The sequence below is a fragment of the Gobio gobio genome (assembly GCF_949357685.1).
Source record: "Gobio gobio genome assembly, chromosome: 3".
NCBI lineage: Eukaryota > Metazoa > Chordata > Actinopteri > Cypriniformes > Gobionidae > Gobio > Gobio gobio.
Genome location: NC_137099.1, coordinates 48,646,294 through 48,672,800, shown reverse-complemented (window position 1 = coordinate 48,672,800; position 26,507 = coordinate 48,646,294). Strand labels below are relative to the sequence as shown.

Below are 26,507 nucleotides of genomic sequence, written 5' to 3'. Positions count from 1 at the left end.
ACCATTTTGACTTTTTATAGTTAGTTCATTGCTATTGTTATAGTTCTGAAATGTCAGTTTGTTATTTGTTATACAAGTGTCACGATTGATGAAAAGCTCCTTAAACAGAGTAAAAGTTCAAGATTAATTGTCAAACCAACTTTATTTTTCATGAAAACATTAAAATACAGTGGCCGTCCAAGTAATCAGTTACTAAGTCCAGAAATAAAACCTGCTGGCAGTCCTGGCCCACTGCCTACTTTTCTCTATAAAACAATCCTTTCTTTCAAAATAATAAATTACAAAAATATACACAATAAAAGTGGGGCACATGTACCACACAGATGCAGTTATGTCTACACAGTTGTTGGAAAACATGGTAAAGAGCGTTTTGAACAACATTGTATTCCTTCATTTTTCTTATTGTAATTCAGCCCAGTCAGAGATAAAAAGTTATTTTCAGTGCATTATTATCTGTACTGCATGTTTTTGTCTCTATACAGTAGCTTTCCCTGTAGATTTGTGTAAAGTGATATGTCAAAAGATACAACAGTAGTTCAGCCAAAATACAGTGAAAGTCAATCTACCTGGAATCCCTGTGTTCCCTGATTAAAATGCAAAGTGGTTCCTTTGATATATATACAAAAAGAAAAAGCAGTAGCAATTTTTCTACAATTACAGTGTCAAAAACAGTACTATATATATAAATCTCTAAACTACTACTTCACAGCACTGGACAAACAGACAGTACACCAGTATAGTACAGATGAAATAAAACCTCTCTTCATAATACAGTAAACAGACTTTAAACATTATCCCTTTTTAAAATAATATACATGTATATTGTACTTTCATGTACTTTCACAAACGACAAAACAGATCATATAGGAGAGGTAAGCTCCAATAATCAAATTGTGCTTCAACATTCCTCTGGGCGATCATCAATTGCCAAGTTAAATCAATGCATTCAATCAGATGTGTGATTAACGTAACTCGTCAACAGACACACAAACAGAATTGACTGTATAACATCTCAAGTTAAACTTGGGTGAACATATTAGGCCTACTTTTAATGTGACCCATTGGATTCCATTTTCTTTGGAATTCTGTGTGTTCCGATAATTAATTTATTTCTGCAGATATAAGTCGCAGAGAAATACACAGACAGTGTAAAAGACTACAAAAAGACACATTTTCCCATTCATACTAGATGAGACTAAACAATTTGACCCCAAGGAGGGACAGTAAACACTTGGTAGACGATAGTGACGGTGTATGAGAGTGCTAATTTAGCAAAAATTCCTTCCAGCCCTCTAAACGTGGGAGTCAATCTGAGGCACAGCAAACCAGAAAACTTTATATAAACTGCATGAGTGTGGTAACGAGAGCTGCTCCTTGTTCCCCAAATATATAGTAGTCAAAGTTTGGACCGGTAAGGGAGGCACAGTGTTCAAAAGTTTCACAGTATAGATAATTATTTGATGTAGCTGCACAGTTGTCAACTCATAATATAGTTACAACATTTCTGTAACACATTAAAATCTAGAATGTCAAAGGTTCTGGTGTCAGCCATTTCTAAAATGTTATAGCAGTGCATAGTTCCTGAAAAAGAAAACCCCACCAACAAATAATTATTATTTTGTAGGTCACATTTTTCATACATCACTCTTTGACCCATGCGAGATGTTTAAAAATGTCATTATGTGTGCATTTCATCTGTAATGTGGTCTTCTAGTTTCGACTTTTTAAAAATGACTCAATGAATTAACCATTTCAGTTTGGAGCAACTACAGCTGTCCAATGACATTTCCTGCAAATCTTGTCAACCAGTGGATTTAATTAATGCACAGGAAATTAGTTTACAATAACAGCATTTTGTGCTATTTAATTGCACAAAGGCTGAATTAAACCATTTGTCTTTAGATCAGCCTAGTGCAAGCAAATAAAACACCTGCATGTTTCAATTTACCTCATCTTTTTTCACATCCATCTATTGCTCAGAGAAAGGAGCCCGTTGTTTTAACTTGCTCAGTCATCGAGTTGGCATCTTGCCTCCATTGTGAGTAGAGGGCTCAATAATGACTAAGAGATAAATGCATGTAGTCCAAGCCAGCCAAACATCTCCATTAAGCCTTAAGGAAATGGCTTTTAGGCATGGGGGCAGGTCAGATATGGCTGATCAATTTGACAGGGAGACTGTATCAGTGGCATAAAGTATGGATTGTAGTGTTTCATTGCTTTTGGGTGGGTGGGTGGGGAGTTGAAATGAAAGCTCACTGCAGAATAACTCAGGATGAGGACAAATTAAAGAATGAGCAAGATGGTGATAGTCCAGCACACTGTTGTGAAGTATCAGTTTCATGTTTACACAATTTTCTACTCCATCACTTGCTGAAATACTGCAGAACGGAAATGGATGACCAATCCGGGACTACATCCTCCATAAAACTTTATCAAGACAAGGCTCCATTATCTAATGCTACAACATGCGCTTCCTTATTGGTGGACCTTCATCTTAAGTTCTTTAGTCCAGAAGTTCATATTTGTGAAGCTTTTTATTAAACTGCCCTCAGTGGTGCGTCTCCAGCTCTACAACGGTCCACTCACCTTGAGCTGAGCTGCCTGGAACTTCAGGTGAGAAGCTGCTCACAGACGTCACTGTGGCTGAAGGGGGTGTCAAAGGTGGCAACAAGTTGGGCCACAGGCTGCTTTCGAGGGGGCTGAGTGTCCCACCAGCGCCTCCGGGTAGCAGAAAAAGGGGCGAGACACCATCACCTGTAAGCAGTAATGTCTGATTGATGAGCTGATGAACAATATCCACATTCTTGCCCCAGTCAAACTCCAAATGTGGAGGTTGCTCAGCAAATCCCAAGGGAGAAGGACTGTCTTGGTGTGATGCAGGGTCCGTCTCCTGAAGTTCTCGCTGGGTATCTTCAGTAGTAGACTCTGGGGAAGGTGTTGAGTATTGTAAATAAAGATCAGCAGAGTCATTTTTTTCAGTGCATCTTTGCATGTCTTCTCCAGGACGCGCATTAAAAGAGCTTGTATCTTCTACTTCATCCACTCTTTGTCCCTCCTCCTGTTCGTCTTCTGTGTCACTTGCTTCCACAGTTTCATAGATGGTGGAGAGTCCTGATGAAGGAGAGAGGACGACTGGTGTGTGCACCTTGTGTTTTTGCTGCTGTTGCTGCTCTTCAAGTTCTTGTTGCCACTGCATGATCTGCTGTCGCTGCTTCAGTTCTTGCTCCTGCTGCTTAAGTTGCAACTCAAGTAAATTTCTTCTCTGTTCTTCCTCCTGCTGCTCCCTTTCATTCTTCACTTGTTTTTCTTCTCTCGCTTCTTGTCTCTCTTGCTCTCGGTTACATTTCTCCTGTCGTTGCTGGATCTCATGAAGGTACTGTTGGTGTTGTTCTAGACATCGAAGTTGTGTGTTTGACACTGCATTTGGTATTCTGGGTGGGAGGTCAGTGGGAAGCCGTGGTGGTTGGGTCACGTGGGCAGCACGTGGCCGGAGACGAAGTTTGGACGACATTGTCATTTGGATGGAAAGCAAGTCATTTGGTTGTGGCGGAAGGCGGAAGTTCCTTTCTGCAAGTGAAGCACAGAGTCCAGAGCATGTTAAAATAGGAGAGTTACGCAGAATGCAATAAATAAAACAAATGTCAAGGATGGCTTTGGTGAAGCAGAAAAAAAGCAGTGTGGAGAAACAAAATTGTGAGATTGCAGTATAAGATGAAACCGTTGTAGCGGAGAAAGAATGAAATGAAACCATTTTTACATTGTGACATTCCCTTAAAAAAATGTTTGTGTGATTTGTGCAATAAAAGTGGCTACACCCTGTATATGCAGTAACCACTAACTACTGTGGAGAGCAAAAAAAGGAAAAATAAGCTGATGAAGTAAACAATCTCCCTTAATGTGACAAGCTAACATGCAAAAGTGAGTGCTCACCATGCCCATTACAATACAGCTGGAAGCAAACATGTTCTTTTTTTAAACAATGAGAAAACATGACCCACCAACAGATCCATGCATATAGAACAAAACATGCTTTACACAATAAGCCACCTCAGTGTACAGCATATTTCTTTGGTGAGGTGAGCATGCTTAAAAACAGGAAAAATTACAGAAAAGTGCATTGTGCAAAGCAAGTCCAGTTTGGGGAATAAGAACAACCCTGCATAGGGATTTACTGAAGTCCAATTAGTCCAGGTAAATATGTCAAGCCAGGTCCTTTCAAATAGCTTCAGTGGTTAATAATCAGAGTGATTAAAGCAGTTTCACCCAGTTAGTCCCAAAGTGGAAGGTGTGCAAAGTCTACTCCAAAAGCAGCGGCATCAAAATACAAAGATGGAGGAGAATTTTTTTTTTAAATGAGGTGGAGGACTTAAAGCACCTTGATAGAGGGTGAGATCCAGATGATTGATGGTCTCAGATCTTGTTTTTCCTCCTCTGGATGGTAGGGAGTTGAGAGGAAGGCGGGATCAAACAAGGAAGGGAGGAGGAGGAGGAATACAAGCAGAAAATACTGGCATAGAAGAAAAACTCTTCTGCTGCAAGCATCCTGTTTTCTTTACATAATTCACTTACAGAAGGTTTAACGCATGTATTTGTGTTGCAAAAGTGCATGTGCAAGTTTCCAATTTAGTATTAGTAACTGAATTATAAATGCCACAAGCAACATGGTACCAAGTGGTTCAAGTTAATAAATAAAATATTCAATTTATTATGACTTAAAATGTGCCATGAAGCTTTAATAAAATAAAGCAATACCAAGAATGTGTCTCAGCCTGATGCACTAAATAACTTACATTGTTTAATATTATATACCCAATATTAAAGTCAAATTATTATACCATTGTGATCTTTGTTATTTGGCTACTTCAAATGTTACCAGTTTGAAAGTCCATTGTGATGGATGAACAGTGGGCATTAAAATAAACCAGTGCAAATTACCTTGAAATACAAACATAAATCAAGAAACATACAGAGAATAAAGAAATTATGTTAAACATCTAATCTTTATTTAACGTTAAGACAATAAGTACTCCAAATCAGACATAAAAAAGTATGGGGTTAGCAAACCCTAAAGTGCAGAAGAGAGAAACATGTGAGGACAGGATATGATGATGATGATGGGAAAGGGATGAAAGACTGGCATTTATAGTAAACACACAACAGAATACAAAAAGCAATGATTATGCATTTGTTCAGTAAAAAAAATCATTGGATAAATACACGCAGAATATGCTGAAAGTCCCATTACATTGTTCATTTTTCTTCAAGGCTTCTTTTTTTGTCATTTTAAAGACTCCACAAACAAACAATTTCATGCCAGTTCAGACCAACACCCATTATTAGTTTTAAAAAGAATAGTTGAGAAAGTCACCTCAAGTGTAAATGGTTGTAGCTATTGCACATACAGGTTCTAAGCCATATAATTATAAATGTAATTTGAATATCTGTCATATTGTGTAAGTGGCACTGCTGAATGAGTGTTTTCTAACTGAATAAAAAGACATCCACTGGGAAACCCCAAGCTAGACAAATCCCTTATATAGGGATGACATCAACAAGGTTCACTGCAGAGTGGATTTTTAAAAGTGCACTCTATACATTACCTGCTAGGGGACTATCAGTCTTTTCGCATATAGTGGAGTAGTAAGGATGCGGAGTGTCAAGATCTTGCTCTTCTTTTAGGTGCTGCGCAGATGAAGGGTCGGTCAATCCTGACTCTAAGGGTACTGAGCCAGGCTCAGGCAACTCTCTGGACTCTCCACACAGCATGTACTGTTGCTCTGGGTGGGACTGGAACTCCCCATGTTGGCTTTTGACATGATCAATCTTTTCCCCAGATGCAGTAGTAGGTATCAGGATCAACTCTTTAAGAAGAGATGGATCCTTGGCCTCATCTGGGAGCTGCTCTTCGTTTTCAAGAGAAAAGATGCCAGGACTCTTGCTGCAACTCTCGGCAGATGACTGGGCATTGGAGTTAGAGGTTGTGTAGTCAAAACCATAGGATGCAGCAGAAGTGGCAGACTGAGGGGTCTCACTACCACCACCAGCTTCATTCTCCCCGCTCATTTCTTCACGCTCCTCCAGACTGGACACATTGTGGCCCACAGGCGCAGTTTCATAGGCATTCCCAGTGCCATGTAGCTCAGCTTGAGGGCCACTGATCTGCATTTCACCTTCTGTGTCACTTGCCTCATCCTCAGTAGCTGAGGAAGGAGATGATGGAGCAGTTGCTGGACCACCCAGTACATCATCAGCTGGCAGAGTTTCTGGTTCTTCTTCCTCATCAGCATGTTGAAGGTGGATGCCTAGGTCCTGCATGATGTCAGGCTGAACAGCGGGGACAGGGCTTAGCGGTTCTGGCTGCAGCTCCCCTTTAGAATGAGTTTCAGTACCGGAGAACTTGTTGCAATCTTCCACCTCCTCTGGTATACTTGTGTCTCTGTTACTATCAGATGCTAGGTCAGGGTCACTGGAGGTACCAGACTGGAATTTGCAGGTTTGCGAGGGTGTCATGCCTGGTTTGGGGCTAACATCTCCGTCTGCAGCAGTTAGTGGGGCTTGTTGAGGTGAGCAAGTTGGAGGCTCAAAAGGGTTTGGTGGTAGAGGGGAGGAAGAACTAACATCAGATCTTGCTTGAGCAGGTGTTTGTGTTGGGGTTTCTGGGTCTACTTGCCAACATTCAGAGGAAGGACTTGAGAGAAGAGTAGAGGCAGGCTGTGGTGGCTGGGCCCAGGCTTCAGCAAAGCAACTAGGCTGGTTCCACTGGGTTGCCGGAGGGGCGGAGGGAACCATGGGAGGCGGCTGGATTCGGTTTAAGTTGTCTAATCTGTAGTCCTCGGTCAAGTCATCCTCATCTGCATTCCCATAACTTTCAAGCCCACTCTCAGTAATGCCCTCACTTGCCATTTCTACATCTTCATCCTCTTCATCATCCTCATTGCCATGATGCTGCCTATGAGAGTCCTCTGCTCTTTCTGACCCCACCTCCATGTCACAAACTCGATCATCATCGTCATTGTCTTCGTCCTCATCATCATCATCTTCGTTAGCAAGAATATCAGGAACCTTCTCAAAGTCAGGGGACCCAACAGATGCACCTTCACCATCAGCTCCTTTAAGGCTTGCATCACCTAGATCATCCATACTTTCCGTGCCCTCCAGGACACCAGGAGCACTGAGCTCTGATGCTCCCTGCTGGCTGCAACTCACATCCTCAGAGTCAAGCTCCGAAAGCAAGGCCCCTGCCCGCCAAACAGACCCAGCAAGCCCAGCTGACCCAGGTCGAGACTCTTCAGTCGGCTGGGTGCCACTCATTTCTGACAAAGATACTTGCTGACTGCCTTCTCGCTCTTCTTCTTCAACGTCTTCATAACAGTCACTGTTATTCGGTTCAGCTTTTTCAGCCACCTCTACACATGAGGACACTATTGTAGTAACAGAGTTAGTAACTGGTGAAGCAGTCACGGTTTCATGCTCAGTTGCTTCCTGCGCAATTGGTGCCACAGCCATAAGCTTTTCATCAACTTTTCTAGACACATTCTCTTCAGATTCCTGTTCGATCGCAGATGATGTTGGACAAGCCACTTCAACAGGACTAGTTTCTATTAAGGCCTCTTGAGCCTCTGGCTCTGTGTTAGAAGTATCCAGCACACGTTGGGAGGTTATATTAGGGACCTGCACGTCTACATTTTCCTGCACGTCTAAAGAGGAGGTTGGTACATCCAGAGAGCTCTCGACAGTTGGAGTAACTTCAGGCCCTGGAACAGACTCTTCCCTGGCTATGGCAGCAGCTGTTGCTACAGCCACAGTAGCTACTGCAGCTGCTGAAAGTTGCACAGACTCTGATGCAGGTTCTTTATCATCGGGCTTTGCTGCAGATTGTTTAACGTCAGTCTTTCCTTTGACAACAAGTGGCAAAACAGATTGTGTTGGTTTAGATGGCTGAAGCTTCACACCAACCATGCTACCTGCTTGTCTATGACTAGATGACGATGCAGCATTCTTGCCTGATGCTGGCCGTGAGGGATTGTTTCGTGGACTAGGGGGCACTTTACGTGTTGGTACACTTTTTTTGTCATCTGCTTTGGGTTGAGGTGCTTTGATGCTAGTTGGAGGTCGTTTGGTAGCTGCAGCTGGTTTTGGAGCCTCTGAATTTGAAGGCTTGTTGGAAGCAGGACGAGATATTGTTGAGGCAACTGTTCTTTTTGCAGGTGCTGTAGTGCTGGTTTTTCCAACATCTATGAATGACAAATAGATTTTAACGATTTAAAGAATAAAAAAGCTATTCTTTTCCAATTAATAATATAAATGCTAATAAATGGTGTGCCACCTTTCCGAGCAGCTGATGCTGTAACCAAGGGTTTAACAGGCTGTTGAGTAGCAGTGCGGCTTGTTCTATTAACTGTAGAAGTAGTTGTTGTACCGGTTACCGTTCGTCCTGTAGCTGATATAGCAGCTGATCGTGGAGCAGAACTTCCAGTTGACCTTAAAAAAGAAAAAAAAGAAAAGAAAATGAGCATTAATTATAGAATTTTGGATTAGGAACAAATGGAAAAAGTACAGAAAGCAGATAGACCAAGCAAGTTAAGCTACAATAATTTGTATCATTAGAAGTCCTTCCAAGATATTGGTTTTGCCGGTACATGCATAAAATAGGTTCTTATCAAACTAGCTTCCTGTCTTAGGAAGAAAATCTGTAGTCTGCATGCGTACCATAAAAGCAAGCAGCAGAAAAAAACCAATCCACTAGGGCCATTCATCAACTAATGCATCTCCCTCTCATTTCTCTAACCTGAGAGCGAGTGAATTGGGTATGGAGGAGGAAACAAGAAAAGGGAGAGAGAAATGGTGTGGTGGGAATAGGAGTGGGGATGGGTAAAGAGTTTTGTAAGCGGCCACATTAGGGAGAAATGGAAGATGATCGTCAATTTCCTTCAGTCTAGCTTACACTCCCTTAATGTAGTTGCTTCTTAAATCTCCCTTTCATGTTCTCATATGGGAGAATTAGTGATGCGGTGATCACTTGCATTATCTCATATGGCTTGGTTACTTGCCATTTAATAGATGCTTTTAGTCAAAAAGACTTGCAGTTCACAAATTGCCCTTAGCTAGATGATCGACAATCATATTTGCCTCAACCGGACCCAACACTCAGCTTAACACTCTGATAGGATCAGATAAAGTTCTTTACAGTCTGTTTTATTTGGACATGAGCACAACAGGGTAATGCATCACAGAAACAAAGAACGCTACTGAAAATACTATGGTCACAGTTCAGTGCCACTGTACAGCTTGCTTAAGCTCAGCATTAGTGAATCCCAGATAAGCTACTAACCTAAAATAAAAAAAACAGGCTGCAACTAATCAGAACTAAAAGTAGTGAGACAATAATAAGAGCAATATGCAGGGAAAACTTAACTCAGAAGAACATCTCTATTTAGTTATATATACACAGTCAATCACTGCGGAATGACATCGAAAAACAGTAAACGTCTGTTTAAAGAGCACCTATCATGGCATTTAAAATGTTCCAAATATTGTTTTAGAAGTCCCCAACAACAGTTTTGCATGCATGCAATGACAAAAAAGACTTTAGTTTCCTTATAATATGCATTTATTTTTACCTGTTTTGACAGCGATTCTCAAATGATTCCTTTAGTGATTCACTTTTCAAAACCCCGCCTTTACGTGACGCTAATCTGCGGTGATTGGTCCGATGACCCAGTCAGTTGTGATTGGTATAGTCTGTGCAGATATTCTCGGAAACGGAACGCCCATCAAAGTCTTATAGTGACAGTAATTTGTTAATATGTGTCAGGAGTTATGAATATGAAAACCGCGTCTGTACCGTTTGATTGTAATATGAGCCTCAGCTGATCTCATTCATAAAAAAACTCCTCTATTCTACTCACGAAGACTCGCGACAAATCAACATCCCTCAGGGCTTTTAGTTCAAAAGTGTGCAGATGAGGAGACATATTGATAGATTCTCATATGTCTGTGTCAAATTTCTAAACAGGAGTATTTTTTATTCAATACTTCCTCAAAATGCACAGATGTAGCCTAATCATGAGCGATTGAGTCTCTTATGTGTTGTTTTCAATTCATACTGGCAGCCGGAGGGCGCTCTGAGCACATGCAGTCCATGTACAGACAGACGAAGAAGATACCATGTGCCATAATAGAAGTCCATAATAAAAGCTTCCCGAGATCGCGAAACATACATTTGACGACTAATAAACACTCAATCGCGACGATGTATGGTTTGTCTTCAAGCCACTTAGTCTTCAAATGCTCATCCTTGGGCAGATGAAAAAAGTTTGCTTTTGAGTCGCACTTCAGAACACAGCGTCTCGTCGCCATGATGTTTTCTAGTTTTCACTGGCGTCTTGGAGCAATAAGTGGGCGTATCGTATTCAAATAACTTGACAAGTTGACGTCATCTAGTCAGAGAAAAAGCTTCGGTCTTCTAACGATTCTTAAAAATGACTCAGAGTCGACTCTTACTTTTGAAAGAAAATAACTATAAATACGGTGTACTGTCATATTTCAAAACTATGCAGGATGTTTTTGTTCACTTAGATCTGTTACACACTACATGAAAGGTAAATTTCAAAATTCTATGATAGGTGCTCTTTAAATGTCATGTCCTTTGCATTAGTCTTTAAATCAAAAACACCATAAAATACTTTTTGTAAGCAAGAATCCGATCCAACAGAACTTCAAACGATAAAAACTGTATATGAAGCATTTTGAAATGCTAAATTCCATGCCAATAACCACAACACAAGCCATACTCCAGCTATTCGAGCAGACAATACAGGCAATGAGCACACTCCTTATAGTAGTGCACAATAGAGAACATGGTCAAATGGCTTGGCCCCACATGCCAAGGCTATAACATCTCCCCCACAATTTATTCTCAAACAACAGCCAATTGTTAAAGGGATGAGAACAAAAGAACTGGAATTCCCCAATACAATTCTATGACCTACATTAAGTTTATTTGTACTAACTAGGACACTGATTAAACTATCTTTGTTCGAATTAAAGCAGAATAAAGACAATGGGAGGAGAAAATAGGACTGCAATCCCATTACATAAATAGAAGGCAACTATTATAACAGGACAGCATTAAGGCATGAGATAAGCATAGCATAGCAACTAAGGTAAACAGCTTTGCATCTTTATCTTCATTTCTGTATCATTATGGCTACAACTCAATTAAAATGATGCAGATGGAGAGTACAAACCAAGTAGTTTTCCACAGAGATGCTGACCTCAAAAGCTCAGACATCCAAAGGATTAGGTTTTTACAAAAAGCTTTGCCCGTTTAGGACTCATTAGCCTATATTTCTGGCCAAACGGAACACAAATTGATAAGACTAACATACAATAACATGGTTGACCATTATGTACCCATTTTTTCCACGTCCTAAACAAAATTTGTTGAGTAGTTTAAGATGACAATAAAATGTCAAAACTAAATGTCAATGGTAGTAGATTTTGTACTTTTCTTAGGTTAAGAGGTCAAAGACGTTCCTATAGGATCAATCTGCCTTTAAAAACACAGTTGGAAAGAACACAACACCCACTGGCACAGACATCTACATATCAATAATTAAGCTTTAATTAAGTAATGGCCATTGGTATGAAGTTTTTGTTGTTGTTTTTTTAAGTGTCATTCAGCAGTGGATTTCCTTTACACAGTTACATGCTGCTTTAAAACATCACTCACTCAAAGTTTAAACTGCTCCATTCATTCTGGACCTTTAAGGGTTTGCAATGCTTTTATTTTCGACCTCATTAGCACCATTTTAAAATTTATAAGCTCATTCATTTTTAAACATTTGTCTTGTGGTATAATGTGACAGAAGCCATCTGGTTTACCAGTCATTTTGTTGCAAAGGGAAAAGAAAAACAAATAAAAAGACTAACCAGCAGCTCAGCTCAGTTCAAGGGAGATTAAAATGGTTGATGACTCCCACAGGCTAAAAACTCAAGAGGCTCACTTTGCAACCTAGACAGAAAAACTCCAAATACAAACGGAAATTTGATTTGGTGAGCACAGCACTTATCCAAATCCCATGAAACTACAGACTGAGTGAGCAAGATGGTTGGTCTAGTAAGAGTAGCAGACAGAATCATGGCCAAAAGCCCTCTTTTACCTCACAATCGCACAATGTTATCTATAGACAGGCAAAAAAAAATATCTTCTCCTCCTAGAAATCCCTGAAATATCTAGCTGGCACATACCAGAAATAAAAAAGTAAGAGTGAAAGTGGACATGAGAGGAGGGGGAGATGCTGTAGTTGGATCATGAGAGGACTTTGATGGAACTAGTTTACATTTCCCACAGTGGGAGTGCGATTGTGTTTCTGCAGTGCAAACATTTCATTTGAAGCTGCAGAGAGGATATATATTGTGTGGCATGCATCAAAGGAAAACATGCCTATCTAAACAGAAAGATCAAATGAGTGCTCATAATCGCACTATTCACAACCCATTTCTCCATTCTCTGAGCGTTTCATTCAAGACTAAATTCAGAGTCAATGCAGAAACACACCGTGTGCACACAAACCACACCTTGTAGTTTGTCCAAGACACACTATTAAAAAAAAGTCTAAACAGCCTTGTTAACTGACATTACTACATAAATACATAGAATTAAGCACATAATTAATCTGTAATCAGCAGACAAGACCAGTCATATCCACATTAACTGGCTGACCACATTAACACTACATACAATTGAGGAGATTGGATATGGAAGTAACATATAAAAGCAGTTTAACTCAAGTGAAGATAGCAATTATCATTCCCAGAGAGCATAATCAACAAAAAGAGCACTGTTGAGCCTATACTCTGGCTAAGCCTGATCTAAGCAGCCTTTCAGGGAGACTGACTCACAAAGGGACAGAAACTTGAGCCAATAACCACCAGACACACAATAGAGACCATTCCTTTCCAAAAAAAAGCATGTAGTCATTGATATTTGTATGGTTTCTCCACTAAATGGTGTCCCAAACACAAAGCAGTTCCCAAACGTGACTGCATCCAACTCTGCCTTATTGATACATTAAAAGCCACATGATACGCACAATAATTGTTCACTTCCTAGCAATTCAATTTTCCATTCAAATACAGTCAAATGTCCAAACTCAAACTACCATCTAAACTTCCAAAAGCTGCTTTACCTGTTAGTTTTGGGAACTGCAGTGGTTTTGGCTGTGGCTGAAGTGCTGGGTTTGGCAGCAGGGGCTGGCCTTGGAGCTGGAGCTGAAAAAAAGAAAATCTAAATATATCATGTTCCAAAGTGAAGATTGCTCTGGAAAATAATGGCAAAATAGAATGCAAAGCCATGATGAAAAGAACCACAATTAAATGAAATTACTTTTATTTTATTTTTAAAAAACTAGCACATAATGACTCACTGCATCACAAGAGGCGCATGTTGTAACTAACACATGAGAATAATGGATTATTTCTAGAGGCATGAATTTAAATTAATTTCCTCTGCGTGATACATCTCACGCTTTGATGTTTGTCATAATTCTGTGGTACTGGTTATAGCACTGTATAATTATTTTACATTTCTTAATAAAATTGTGCTAGCTGGAACAAATGCTACAAAGAAATTATGAATATTACATTGGGTAGATCACCGCAGGATTAAAAGTGGTCGAATGTTTTTTTCAAAGAACCAGAAAGTCACTTTGGAGCAGGCACAACAAATGAACAAGGATAGCATTAGTGTTTCAGGCAGGAAACCTGACCATGAAATATCGTTCTCAAGGAGATTTTTGGAACATAATATAACAAGCAACAGTGATTGGGTTAAGCATTTACTGTATCTGAGAGAAATGTAGCAGCGTGTTGATCTACCAATATCTTCAAAGGAAGATTACAAACTGCGAACGCCAATTGATTACACACAAAGATATTATTTTGGTTATTTGCTTCATGATGTGAGTATAGGACTTTTTTACTTTAATGGTAGACATTTTTTTATTTGCCTAAAACAATATGGAGCTATTCCTATACGTTTTGTCTCCCACTTCATGATTATTGCGCCGCCTGAGCTGACAGGCGTGCTTTTGGTTATGACAATGATGTAGTTTAGGGCATTCGTTTACACTTAATCAAAACCATTTCAGAGTCGCCTTTGATAGTAGGGGCTGAGGTGGGTCAGACCCGGTCTATTTTAAGTCCTCTTTTATGCGGCATTGCATCTTGACACAGAATTTTAAGCAGACACAGAGCTGCTTTAGGGCAGCCGTTACGCAGCTGTGTAAAGTTGCCCTAGTAAACCCATACATGCCAGGTCATCTTACCTGTGGTTTTGGGTTTGGTTCCAACACTAGTGGCAGGTCTTCTGCTCAGGCCGGTGGCTGTGCTGACAGCCGTTCCTGTCTTTGTCCCACTGGCAGCAACTGTTGTCGTTGATTTGCTAGTTCCAACAGTCGTTACTTTAGGTTGGACCCTTGAGGTTGCAACAGCAGTAGAAGAGCCAATAGGTTTCTTAATGGGACCAGAATGTCCAACGTTAGTGGTGGGTTTTTTCTTGTCTGCTGCAGTAGTGGTAGCTGGAATGGGTTTCTTGGTTGTGGTACTCGCTGCAGTCTTTGTGAGGCCATTAGCCACACGGCTTTGGGTTGCTTTGGGTCGTGTGCCTGGTCCAGTGGTAGCTGGGCCTGCTGCTGTTGTCTTGCCTTTGGATTTGCTTTTAGCATCTACTGCATTTTGGGGTTGATCAGGTCGAGGAGGTGATGGTGTAGTGCCATTTTGAGATGCCTCGTCACTGCCGGTTGGTTCCGTCACAGGTTCCGTTCCTTCAGTTTGCATTCCTTCAGTTTCCATTCCTTCGGTTTCCATTGGTTCAGTGGCCACCCCATCAGGTTTCATCTCCAATATTACCCGTCGATTGGTTGCTGCTAGATACGCTCGCTGGATTCAGTGCTGTTCTCACACTGAACCCAGGGATAAGGAATGTGTTCAACTCAATATCTGCCCTGTAAAAACATGGGAAAGAGAAAATCAGTTTGGCAGAGAAAAGCTTTTGCCATGTGTAATAGAACTTAAGACAGACATTTAAGTAACCATGGAACTAAAAGAGTTGTTAAAACATATCAAACACTCCACTGAGAGAGAACTTTAAAGTTAAATGGGAAGCAGTGTTTTCTAAAGGGAACCATCCCCATGAAGGGCAACTTGGGAAAAACAGGAAAGGGTGCGTTATGAAAGAACCAAAATACAAAAAGAGCTCAAGTCCAGGTCAAACATCCTAGAGAACAAATCACTGTAGTCTTAAAATTGTTTAGAATCTAGAATGGACTACTATAAAAGTATCCAGTATTACATGTTTATGCTGCTTTTTCCATATAGTTAAAGTGAATGGTAATGTAATAAGTTGTAAAATATACATTCGGCCTGATAAAAATCATAACTTATAAAAATCATATGGGTTTGGAATGAAATTAAGCAGTCTAGAAGAACACGTCTATGAATAATTTTAAATTCACAAAAAATTAAAATAAACAACTTGAGAGTGCAGAGAGTTTTGTAAAGATTTTCAGTGGGTCACCAAGACATTAGTCAAATGGCTCAATTTTAAAAAGAAAAAGATATGAATATGATTTATAGCTTTGATTTGTGTGGATCATTTAAACAGAGACGTCACCACCACCTGCTATACAGAAATATGATGCCATTATCTGGACTGTAGGTTTCATCTACCTGTTCATACAAACTAGTAATTTCCTATGCCTGCCAAGTGTAAACAGAGGTGACCTCATCATTAGAGAAGTAGACATCTTTTTCATGCAACAGATTCAAATCCACAACTTTTCATGTCTCAAACCCAAATCAGATTTTGGTAGAATTCTAAAAGAAAAGAATTTCAACATAACCATTTTACCCGAGCACTGCATGTAAAAAAAAAAAAAATCCTTTAGGGGCTGACGCAAAAGCTTGTCAGCAAAAAGATTGGGGCATTTGGGCTCCGAGAAAGAAGGATAAAGGGTCAATGTGGTGGAGAGGGGGGCTATGCACCCATTCCCCCTTCTCCTTTCTCCAAACTCCTTTATTCAGAATCCTCTTGTCTTACTCTTTAACCACATAACCACAACCCCCCTCTATTTCTTCTACTCTCCTTCCCCTCCTCCTCTCCATCAGATCTGTTCCCCGTCTACAGCCATACAGATGGCCCTAGCAGCTGAGCTATTGTTCTGGCTCTCCAACAAGCCCAAGCCACCGATCCAGAGAGCAAATAAAGAAAGGGAAAAGGGGAAACCCGTGGGATGAAGTAACAATGACAAGGCAAGCAGAGAAATCAAATTTTAAAATCATCATCATGCAGGAGATGAGTGGGCTCAAGTATGTGTGACAGAATCAAGAAGAGGAAGACAAACAACAAAACTGAGAATAAAAATGTTGATGGAAGTCACTCAAGAGACAGAAAACAAAGATGATGGGAGATGCAAGTTCTTGAAAAGAACTTGTCACCCTACAGGCCAAGATGATTAATTGGGAGGTCATCGTTCTCCCCAGGATAGCACAAAAATTACCCAGCAGCCCTGCTACTGTGTCTCCATGGGGATGTGAAGATCAACCAGGAGACAGTCAAAAAAAGAGATCCAATTTAGTCAGAGAGGACACAGTTTCAGTAGAAAAAAATTGTTTCACAGCACAGGTCATTGGAAAACTTCCCATAAATATAACTCCATTAGTCACCTCTTTGTGTAACTTATCTAACAGCAAAAGCACTTGAGAACGTTCAGGTGCTCATGAAAAAAAATTTAAAGTCTACTTTTTCATCCAAACCAAATCGATCCACAGTCTTTTATAAAGGTTCTAAAAGGGCAATGCACAGCACTGTGTACTAACTAAAGAGTCTTTTTCCACTGTAAAGAACCTTTTGTGCAACGAAAAGATTCAATGGATGTTAATTCCCATCATATTTAATCTATAATGCATCTGAAGAGTCTCAGCTGAAATAAATAATCCATTATTTATCAGCTTTACTATCGGCTAAATGTTCTTATCGGGTCGATAACACATGAACATATATCAGCCGATACCGATATGGTGGCTGATATATCGTGGAACCACAGATGCCAATAAAGAACGTCTATTTTTAACAGTGCAGAAAACACTTTTCGAACAAATGTGTGATATTTTTTCTTTTATGGCCTTTTCAGTTATTCGTCTATTTGATTCAAGACTGATCTGCCAATGAGTCTTTCCGAGTGATGCACAAACCGCTTCAACCAATTCATTTAAAAGAACGCTTATAAATAAATAAAAAAGGACCATGGTTCACTAGCAAGCAATAGCTATCTGATACGATATTGTAGATCACAGCATAACAATGAAAATGTATATTCTTGACTTTTCCAGGCTTGGAAAAAAAAAATGGTGGTAAAATTGACTTTACCACCGTCAATTAACTGTCATTAAACCCCATGTCCATCTTGTCCAAAATCATAATCTGTTATTTGTTTGGATTAGGGAATTTACATGTATAGACTAAGGATTATAAAAGGTGACATTTTAAAAAGTGCTTACCTAATCCTAAACCTTCTGGCGTTATCAGATCTGAAATGAAGCTGAATTAAGTTTATAAAGCTGCTTTCCACATGGGGACGTCCTTTCCAAAGTGCATGTCATTTTACTCGGTGTAGTGGTTTGATGGACTTCATGTTGTGACAGCGTCCCACTAAGCAGTTCAGACACATCTGCAGATGATAGCTAGTGTCTCCCACACACACACACACACACACACACACACACACAGGCACAAACCAAATGCCACATTCTAGGTCCAGTTTCTAGAGAATGTGTGCAAGATGACCTGATATAATACGAAAAGGAACAAATAACGAGACCTTGCAAACCCAAATTCCTGCACAGGGCCTCCAGCTCCTCAGGGCCGAACCATAACCAACTGTCATAGACAGACGTGCAGCTATTTCCATGCAGCTGTAGTTGGCCACATCCTGCATTCTTGTAATAAGAGCCAGCAGCAGGACCCAGGCCTGTTTAACAAATATCCTCATTCTAATTGTTTCGTTAACTTGTAATTTCACTTGACTGTACCTTGCGTAAAAATAAATATAACCTGGATGGAATTAGAGATGGAATACCGAAACTGATTTCACCAGAAATGACACAAACATACTGATTTCACCAGCAGAAATGACACAAACATACCCCTCATACAATGTGCCCATACAAGGCAGTGCACTCACAACGCTACCACTGGCACATGCACTCCTAACTGAAAGAGTGCAGCAACACACCCCTCCTATTCCCTCTCTTTTACTCCCTACACATTACAGTCAATTATTCATCTGACTCCCACATCGACTCCATGAGGCTGCTCTCACCAAAGACTAAAATGCTATGATGTGCATAAAGCCATTAAAGGTTATCATCATGCCTTGTGCATTTTTCACTCGACCGGTCCAAAACATACAGGTCTAGAGTTAGCATAGCAAACAAAAGTCCTCTTAAAGGAAAATTAAAATGATCCCATACATTTACTCACCCTCAAGCCATCCTAGATGAATAACTTTCTTCTTTCAGCTGAACACAATCAGTATCCTAGGTATCAGTTCAGTATCAGTAAGAGTTTTTGAAGCTCAAAAAGCACATTCATTCATCCATAAAGTTCACGAGAGAGTTGAGTTCCGACAGAAGGCGGACCTCTGACCCGACGTGTAGCTCCTCTTCTCTTATATCAAAATCATCTGACATTCTTTAAAACTTGTTTTAGATTTCTAATTCGTGACCAGCGTTGTGTTTTGCTCCATCCTCTGTGCTTCCGCATTTGTCAATTCTCACCTGAACTTACTCTCCGCTTACATTAGTCCCAAATGGCACAATTCATATGCACTTTCAGTCTTGTGGACTTACAATGGTGCCCATGAGAACGTAGGTGCCTTCGATACGCACTTTTGTAGAGACCGCACTGAAGCGAGCTCCGCAGCAGATTTGATCCCGATAGTCAAAGTGGCATCATGAAAGCACCGACTCAAATAAAGACCGCGAGTGTTTAGGGTGCGATTTGTGACAGGGCCTAAGTCATACATTGGGTCCGAGGTCACTCTTCCACCGGAACACGACTCACGTATGGCAGATGCCGGAAGCCTGTGATTATAGTTTATAAAGTTATAAATATGGATATTTTTCTTACAAAAACCCATCGCTTTACTTCAGAAGGCATTTATTAACCCATTGAAGTCTTATTGATTACTTTTATGATGGATGGATGCGCTTTTTGGAGCTTCAAAACATTTCAATGCCATTACAAAGCTTGGAAGAGCCAGGATATTATTTAATAACTCTGTGTTCGGCTGAAAAGAAGTCGTATAAAGTAATATACATTACATTTTAAAATGTATTACAAAAGTTATTTTAAATTCCAATGTCTTCCAGTGAAGGCAAAGCTGAATGTTCAGCATCACTACTCCAGTGTCACATGATCCTTCAGAAATCATTCTAATACGATTTGGTCCTCAAGAAAAACTGCTGTTATGCTGCTTAATGGTTTAGTCAAAACGGTGATAATTTTTCTCAGGATTTTTTTCCTGATGAATAGAGAAATCAAAAGAACAGATTTAACTAGAAATCTTTTGTAACATGTAAACGTCTTCTTTACAGTCACAATTTAGAGCATCCTTTTTTATATTTTAAAAACTAACTTTTGGAATTATACTCAAAACAAATTTGCAAATTAGCAAACATCTGAAAACAAATCTGTGCTTACATAAGTCGATGATTCAGGTGTTCAGCATTTGCACACTTGTGACTGACCTCAGAAATTTGCATGGGCATTTGTCTGTAGGTGTTCACTTTTTACCTCCACTCTTCCCATACAGAAAACGACAGCCAGTAATAACTAGGCCTGACTTTTTCAGAGTTCATTTTGAAGGAAAATCTCCAGAAAGGAAACATAGTCAACTGTGCATCAGAGAAATAAACTCTAAAGCATAACTAAAATTAGCAACAACAAAAAAATGTAATAATCTGCAGAAAGCAGCAGATTTGTCCAAAATCAGCACAGGAAAATGTGGAGGGAAAATTCTCATCAGATTCTGTCTTGGCCTGCATATCAGGAACATCCAGAACAAAATGGAACATGCTGCGCTAGTGCTAGAAAACCCAGATTCCCATCTTTCTCCCAGAGCTACATCTCAGCATGTTTATGAGCACACCACATTCCTTAATATGGACAAGAGACAGGAAGTCCCAACATTCATATACACCCACAACTGAGAGAGTGAAAACTGGCCCTGTGAAATAGTCTCCTCACAGGATGAGAGAAATGAACAGGGAAGCGTTTATTACAGTAACAACTGTTTACTTATGCATTCTGCACCACCATACCGTAACTGGATAATGCTCATCTGCACTGCCGACTGTATTTACAGTAACAATGTTTACATTTGCATTTTGCACCGTACTTCTAACTGGAATATGCAACCACTTTCCACTGCACTTTTACACTTTCTTTCGGATAGCTCTGTCCATAATTTATTGTACTAACTTAATCCACTGCTATATTCCTCATATTAGCCTAACATATTATTGTATACCTCTAACTGTAAATTCTGTTCAAGTAATAACCGTCTGTATATTTATTCATAGTACATAGTCACCTGTAAATTCTGTTTATAGTAATAGCCATCTGTATATTTATTCATAGTACATATTCACCTGTAAATTCTGTTTATAGTAATAGCCATCTGTATATTTATTCACTGTATATATTCATCTGTAAATTCAGTTCTACTTATAGTAATAACCATCTCTCTACTTATACATATTTATATATATTCAGAACATTTTTATGTCCTGCACTTACGCAACCATTGTATATATCCTGCACTTGCTGCTATTGCACTTCTGGTTAGACCTAAACTGCATTTCGTTGCCTTGTACTTGTACTTGTGTAATGACAATAAAGTTGAATCTAATCTAATCTAATCTAATCTAAATATGCTCAAAGTAATAAAAAAAGTCAACAGTGGTGGGTGTGATTTCTCATCTTTCTGATTCTTCACACATAAACACACACCTTTACAGATAAAATACACACATAGGGCCTATATAATATAGAAACCCACACTTCCTGTAAATGTTCTCCACCAGTCACTCTAGTTACTTTAGTTTCAGTTCTTATCCTGGTCCATCTCAGGTAACCAGTCATTATTAGTACAATAATTTGCATTGGTAAAGGGTTGCTATATAGGTGTAGGGAAGGGTAATGGGTCAGTGTAGTGTGTTGGGTCGAGCTGAGGTGTCAGCCTTCAGGGAGTGCGAAACTGTAGTAACGATGCAGATAAACAGGAAGAAACGTGACGACCCTGCTCCCACTCATCCAACAGGATTAACTCCAGACAAGCGAGCTGTCTGTGTTGTCTCAGTACAGGGTGTGAATGGGGCTTAATGACCCAGCAGGGTTTGATTTTGCCATGCGTAATGTAAGGATTAAGAGAGAGGACATTCCCTATTGTGTGTGGCGCACCATGCTGAGGGGGGCTGGGCACAGCCAGAACGGAGCTGCCAAAACAACATGAGACATATTGGACAGAAATTAGGCAGCAAAACGACATGGGACAAACGTAAAAGTGGTGTAAAAGGACTTTCGAAGAAACTCTTACACTCTTAACTTTGAACGTAAATGGAGTAAAGCGAAAGCTGGAATCATCTCACATGTTCAAGACGGAGAGACAAAAAAGATTAGCACCATAAGATGTTATGGAGAGGGAGGGAGTTGTGAGAGAGAAGGAGATAAAGAACAGATGGTGAATGGTGGCGTGATGGTTTGGGTGTAGTTTGCATACTGGACACGCAGCAGGACGCTGTGATGGATAGAAACCGAGCCCACGAGGATTAAAACAGGACATCGTTTCCATCTAAAAACACACAAACAAACTCTCTGCCAAGTTATCTAGCACTAGTTTGCTGACAGTTAAAAGCTCTTATGTCAGTGCCGGTGTTTTAGCAGATTTGGGGGTTATAAAACCACCAGAAAGGATTTAATATAATAAAGGGGTATTTCAAAATGTTCTTTCCAAATGCAAAACTGACGTCAAGCATAGAGTAGATTATCCCGAAGGTAAAAACTCAGGAAGCCATTTCGCAAGAAATGAAAGAGTACCAGGACTTAATGACTGTCTGGAATTCACATTACTGCAACTGGATTCAATCCAGTTTATACTAAACTAGCTTATCTGAGTATTTGTAAGGCCGTGGATTGGTGAAAAAGCAAACCGTTGGATGATTTACATGGTTTATTTCATTAATCCGCTACAGAAAATTGGTGCTCCTTCCTTGCTGGGCATCTGCTTGTCCAACTCGACCACCCCACCATGAGGTCACGGCTAAGCTGAAGCCAACCAGACGTCTCAAAAGCTGTTAAATGGTGACTGTTGCATTGGCCAGGACAGCAATAGGTGTGCACACAAACACTTAACAGCTACCATTTTAATAGCTTTTGAGATGTCTGGTTGGCTTCAGCTTAGCAGTGACTTCACGGTGGGGTGGTCAAGTTGGACAACTACACCCTTAAAGGGTTAGTTCACCCAAAAATGAAAATATTGTTCCACGCTTCAACAATTTAATAAAGAGATTGTAAAACTAATCCATATCAATTTAACAGTTTAGTCCAAATTAAACTTTTATTCTTTTACAAATCTTCCTTTGTGTTCTGAAGATGAATGAAAGTCTTGCTGGTTTGGAACGACATGAGGGTGAATAAATAAATGACATTATTTTTTTTTTGTGGGTGAACTAACACTTTAAACAATTAGAATCTGTGAATCCCTGAGACCAACTTGAACATGATGTGTGAAATCTGCGTGGGTAAATATTCGCCCTCACACAATTTCAGATCATGTGGATTCCTATTGAAATGGCTGGATTTCGCCCACGAAACTTTGCAGAAATTATGCTAATGTGGCCGAAGAAATTATGCTTTAGGACAGAAGTGATGTGCACAAAACAAAACAAAAAGACAGAAAAAAACCTAAATGTCATCTGCAAAATACCGACCCCAGACTTGAGAAGGATCCGACCGCACCAAAATGCAACACCACAACGACAAAACCTGTATTGGTTCCAGCACAAGATGACTCAACAAGTGATGAAATCATTAGCTCACAGGACGCAATAGACAGCACAACCAATCGCAACATTACACTATTGGCTAAAAAAACAAGTCTGATGGAGAAGCAAGAGAGATTGGTGAAAATGTCCCGTTTAAACAATGCTGTCAAAGAAGTGTGGCTAAAACGATCACTGACAGCAGCCGTCCCGGCTCGACACAATTCTGACTGACCTGAGCCCAGGCACAGGGCGAAACCGAGAGGGGCCGTCATAAATCTTAGGACAAATCGACATTACAACGAAAGCCCGTTTTCATATGTACTCGGTTCTACCATTCTAGCATCAAACTGGTTTTAGCTCTGAATTCAGTCAGGTTTTTTTTTTTTGGAGGGGATCCACAATAACAGCTGGCATTACAGACAACTGGGAAACACAATAGACCATTATGAGCAAAGCAAGACATGAGTGGATTCATGTTATATGACATCGACAAGGGTGTGTAAAGAATTTGATCTCTTGCAAATTACTTAAAGGTGCACTCAGCAAGTTTTCGTATAGGCTACATTTAGCAGACACACATGCCGATCTATTCTATCAATCACGACCATGCTGTTAATGGTTTTGCTAGCCTGCTTTGTTGATGACTAAAAAAAATATATCAATAAATCACTTCATAATGTGAACGTATTAATATGGTAACTGGTTAATTGTGTAATACAGCTGGTCACGTGATCTCAACATGGCCACACCCATGAGGGGCGACCCGCTCCGTGTATAATGAAGTCTATAGGTATAAAATAATTCTGGAGTCACCTAATGTGAGTGTACCCAATTTTAATGGTATTACCAAAACGGGATTTCCATCTCGTTGTGTAAACCCTGTTAATTTGTGTGAATACCGAATACACCTTGAAATCAACACTTCTCACACAAAACGCTCCCGCTCGTGAAAGAATCGCTGGTGAATGGGCAAAAAAGTTCCCTGAGGACGCGTAAATATCCGGGCCATTAGCGCTAAAAGCGGCCATGAACTTCTAGAACTGAATTGTAGAGTGTAAACAGAGACAGGGTGTGATGAGAGACACGCTGTTATCAACAGACCGACTGGCGTTACAAGAGCAGGGCGATAACACAGAATGACATCAACACGATTCAAAAGATAATTTCAGTCAAAGTCAAAACGAGGCATTGGCCAGACGAGCTCTTACAAGCAGCACAGGCAGTCCACGTCCATATCAAACCACGGCAATCCACGATAGTCCACTTATACCATTGATTTTATCCGAGTTTTAGAGTTTAGCCGGGTAAAGAGAAGCGAGGCGGGTCAGAATAACACAGGATAGAGATGTGGACCAGTGAAGCGATGCTATCAGTGCGTTTCGATTCAAAACAAGGATTTGAATTCCTCAACATCAAATCTTTGAATTCCCAAGAACGGCACTTCGTATTTTATGCTGACCGTGTTAGAGGAACCCCTAAACATGCAGCGATTTTTCAAGACAGGTGAATAATTGATGTATTTATAGGCTATTTTGTTTTATGCTCATGCAAAAAATGTTCCTCCGACCTCACATGCATTTTTATTGGAAGACGAATCGCTACATGTAAAATACACGCGAGCAATTTCATTAATTACGATGCCCTGCACGCGATTAAATACAAACGTATAACGTTATTCACAACCGGAGCGCAGGCCGCTGTTCAGTTCATACCATGTGTGTATAAATCGATGCATCCGTTAAAGGACCAGCCCAACCCAAACATGCACAATCCGAACGAAACCAAACCTTATTCGAAAAAATATTCAGAACGAAAATATAACGCAGACCAAGTTGATCGTGGTCCCAAATTAAGTAACAATTTGAGGATTTGAACCAGGCAAACAGGTTGAAAGAGAAGCAAAGTAAACATGCTCAAAAATGCCATTCATTTACCTTCTAGTCTGGTCTCGACTCCTCCGCTTCTGTCTGGAAAAGCAGGCAATCCACGACTTCACACCGGCGACAAGGTGATACGGGAGGCGTGCGGTTCCTTGTGCAAATTGCTTAAAAACGTGCAAAAAAACCTTTATCTCTCAGCCCACTGCTTCACCCTCGCGCCTCACCGTGAGCTCACACCAGTGTGAAGGAAGTTAACCGAAGACTAACGTGGCAATTATGAAACAAAAAAGGATCAAGCCACCAAAAAGCCCATCGGACTCTCGGTTTTCATCCAATGGGGTCAAGTACCGAAATTCACTTCAAAGGGCAGTGATGTCACTTTACAAACCGCCCCTCTAGCATCAGCACGCTTTATCACCGTCATGCTTAAAAGACACGACTGTGGACTAACAACTCAATACATTAAATATATCTTATACAATTAAGGTATTGATAATTTCCAACACACACACACAAAGAAAAAAAACGTTTTTATTAGCAATTTTATAGTTTGTGAAAAAACGTTTACCCTGAGGTAGCCTACAAAACATTTAAAGGGATAGTTCACCCTAAAATGAAAATTCTGTCATTTACTCTCCCTCAAGTTGTTCCAAACCTGTATGAGTTTTCTTGTTTTGTTTTTTTGTTCTGCTAAACACAAAAGTAGATATTTTGAAGAAATGTTGGTAACCAAACAGTTGATGGTCCCCATTGACTTATATAGTATAATTTTTTTTCCATATTCCATATTTTTTTTCTACTATGGAAGTCAATGATACTGGCAGCTGTCTGGTTGCTGACATTCTTCAAAACATCTTTTGTGTTCAGCAGAAGAAAGAAACTCATGCAGGCTTGGAACAACATGAAGGAGAGTAAATGATGAGTTTTCATTTTAGGGTGAACTGTCCCTTTAAGGGTTAATTATCAGAAATCAGAACAAAACGAATGTTGATTGTTTTTGCTCTAATCTCTGTTCAGGTGTAAAAAAAAACAAAAAAACAATGATTTGAAAAAGTGGGTGGAAGTGTCCTGTGTAATCATTTCACTGCCTTGTGAAACTGTATTTTCTTTAAAAACAAAAGGTGTATTCATGACCAAAAAGTAGCATTTATGCAGAGAAACAAATCACTATGACAGCAAACTTAATCCTGTTAGACAAAGAAAGGTTCATTGATGGACAAGCAACACTTGACTTTTGTGTACGTACATAAGAGGGAGGCAAAAAAAACAGACAAAACACATTTTAGTGTGAATAGTGTGTATCTCAAAAGGAAGCTTTGTAAAAGAGTGCAGCTGTGCATTGCTCTTCTTGTCTAAACTGGTTTTATCTGGGATCTGCTTTGTCTTTAATATGCTAATCTGAATCTATGGGGTGAAGCCAATCATATCACTGAACCTCCTTACAGTTTTTGGCTGAATAAATCTGGAACATTGCTAGCCTCACCCCTATACGGTTAACTGAGAACGTAAGATTGTGGA

The 26,507-nt window shown here is 40.0% G+C and overlaps 1 protein-coding gene across 1 annotated transcript; it reads right to left on the bottom strand.

Moving 5' to 3' along the window:
• Positions 1–130: 130 nt before the first annotated feature.
• On the bottom strand, positions 131–25,181 carry prr36a (proline rich 36a). The gene is made up of 7 exons (XM_079813228.1): positions 25,044–25,181; positions 14,331–15,008; positions 13,194–13,275; positions 8,327–8,481; positions 5,596–8,234; positions 3,931–3,949; positions 131–3,567 (listed from the first exon to the last, which is right to left on the bottom strand). The coding sequence occupies exons 2-7, from the start codon at positions 14,899–14,901 to the stop codon at positions 2,549–2,551; spliced, it is 4,485 nt and encodes a 1,494-aa protein (XP_079669354.1). The 5' UTR covers positions 14,902–15,008; positions 25,044–25,181; the 3' UTR covers positions 131–2,548.
• Between the last annotated feature and the right edge of the window lie 1,326 nt (positions 25,182–26,507).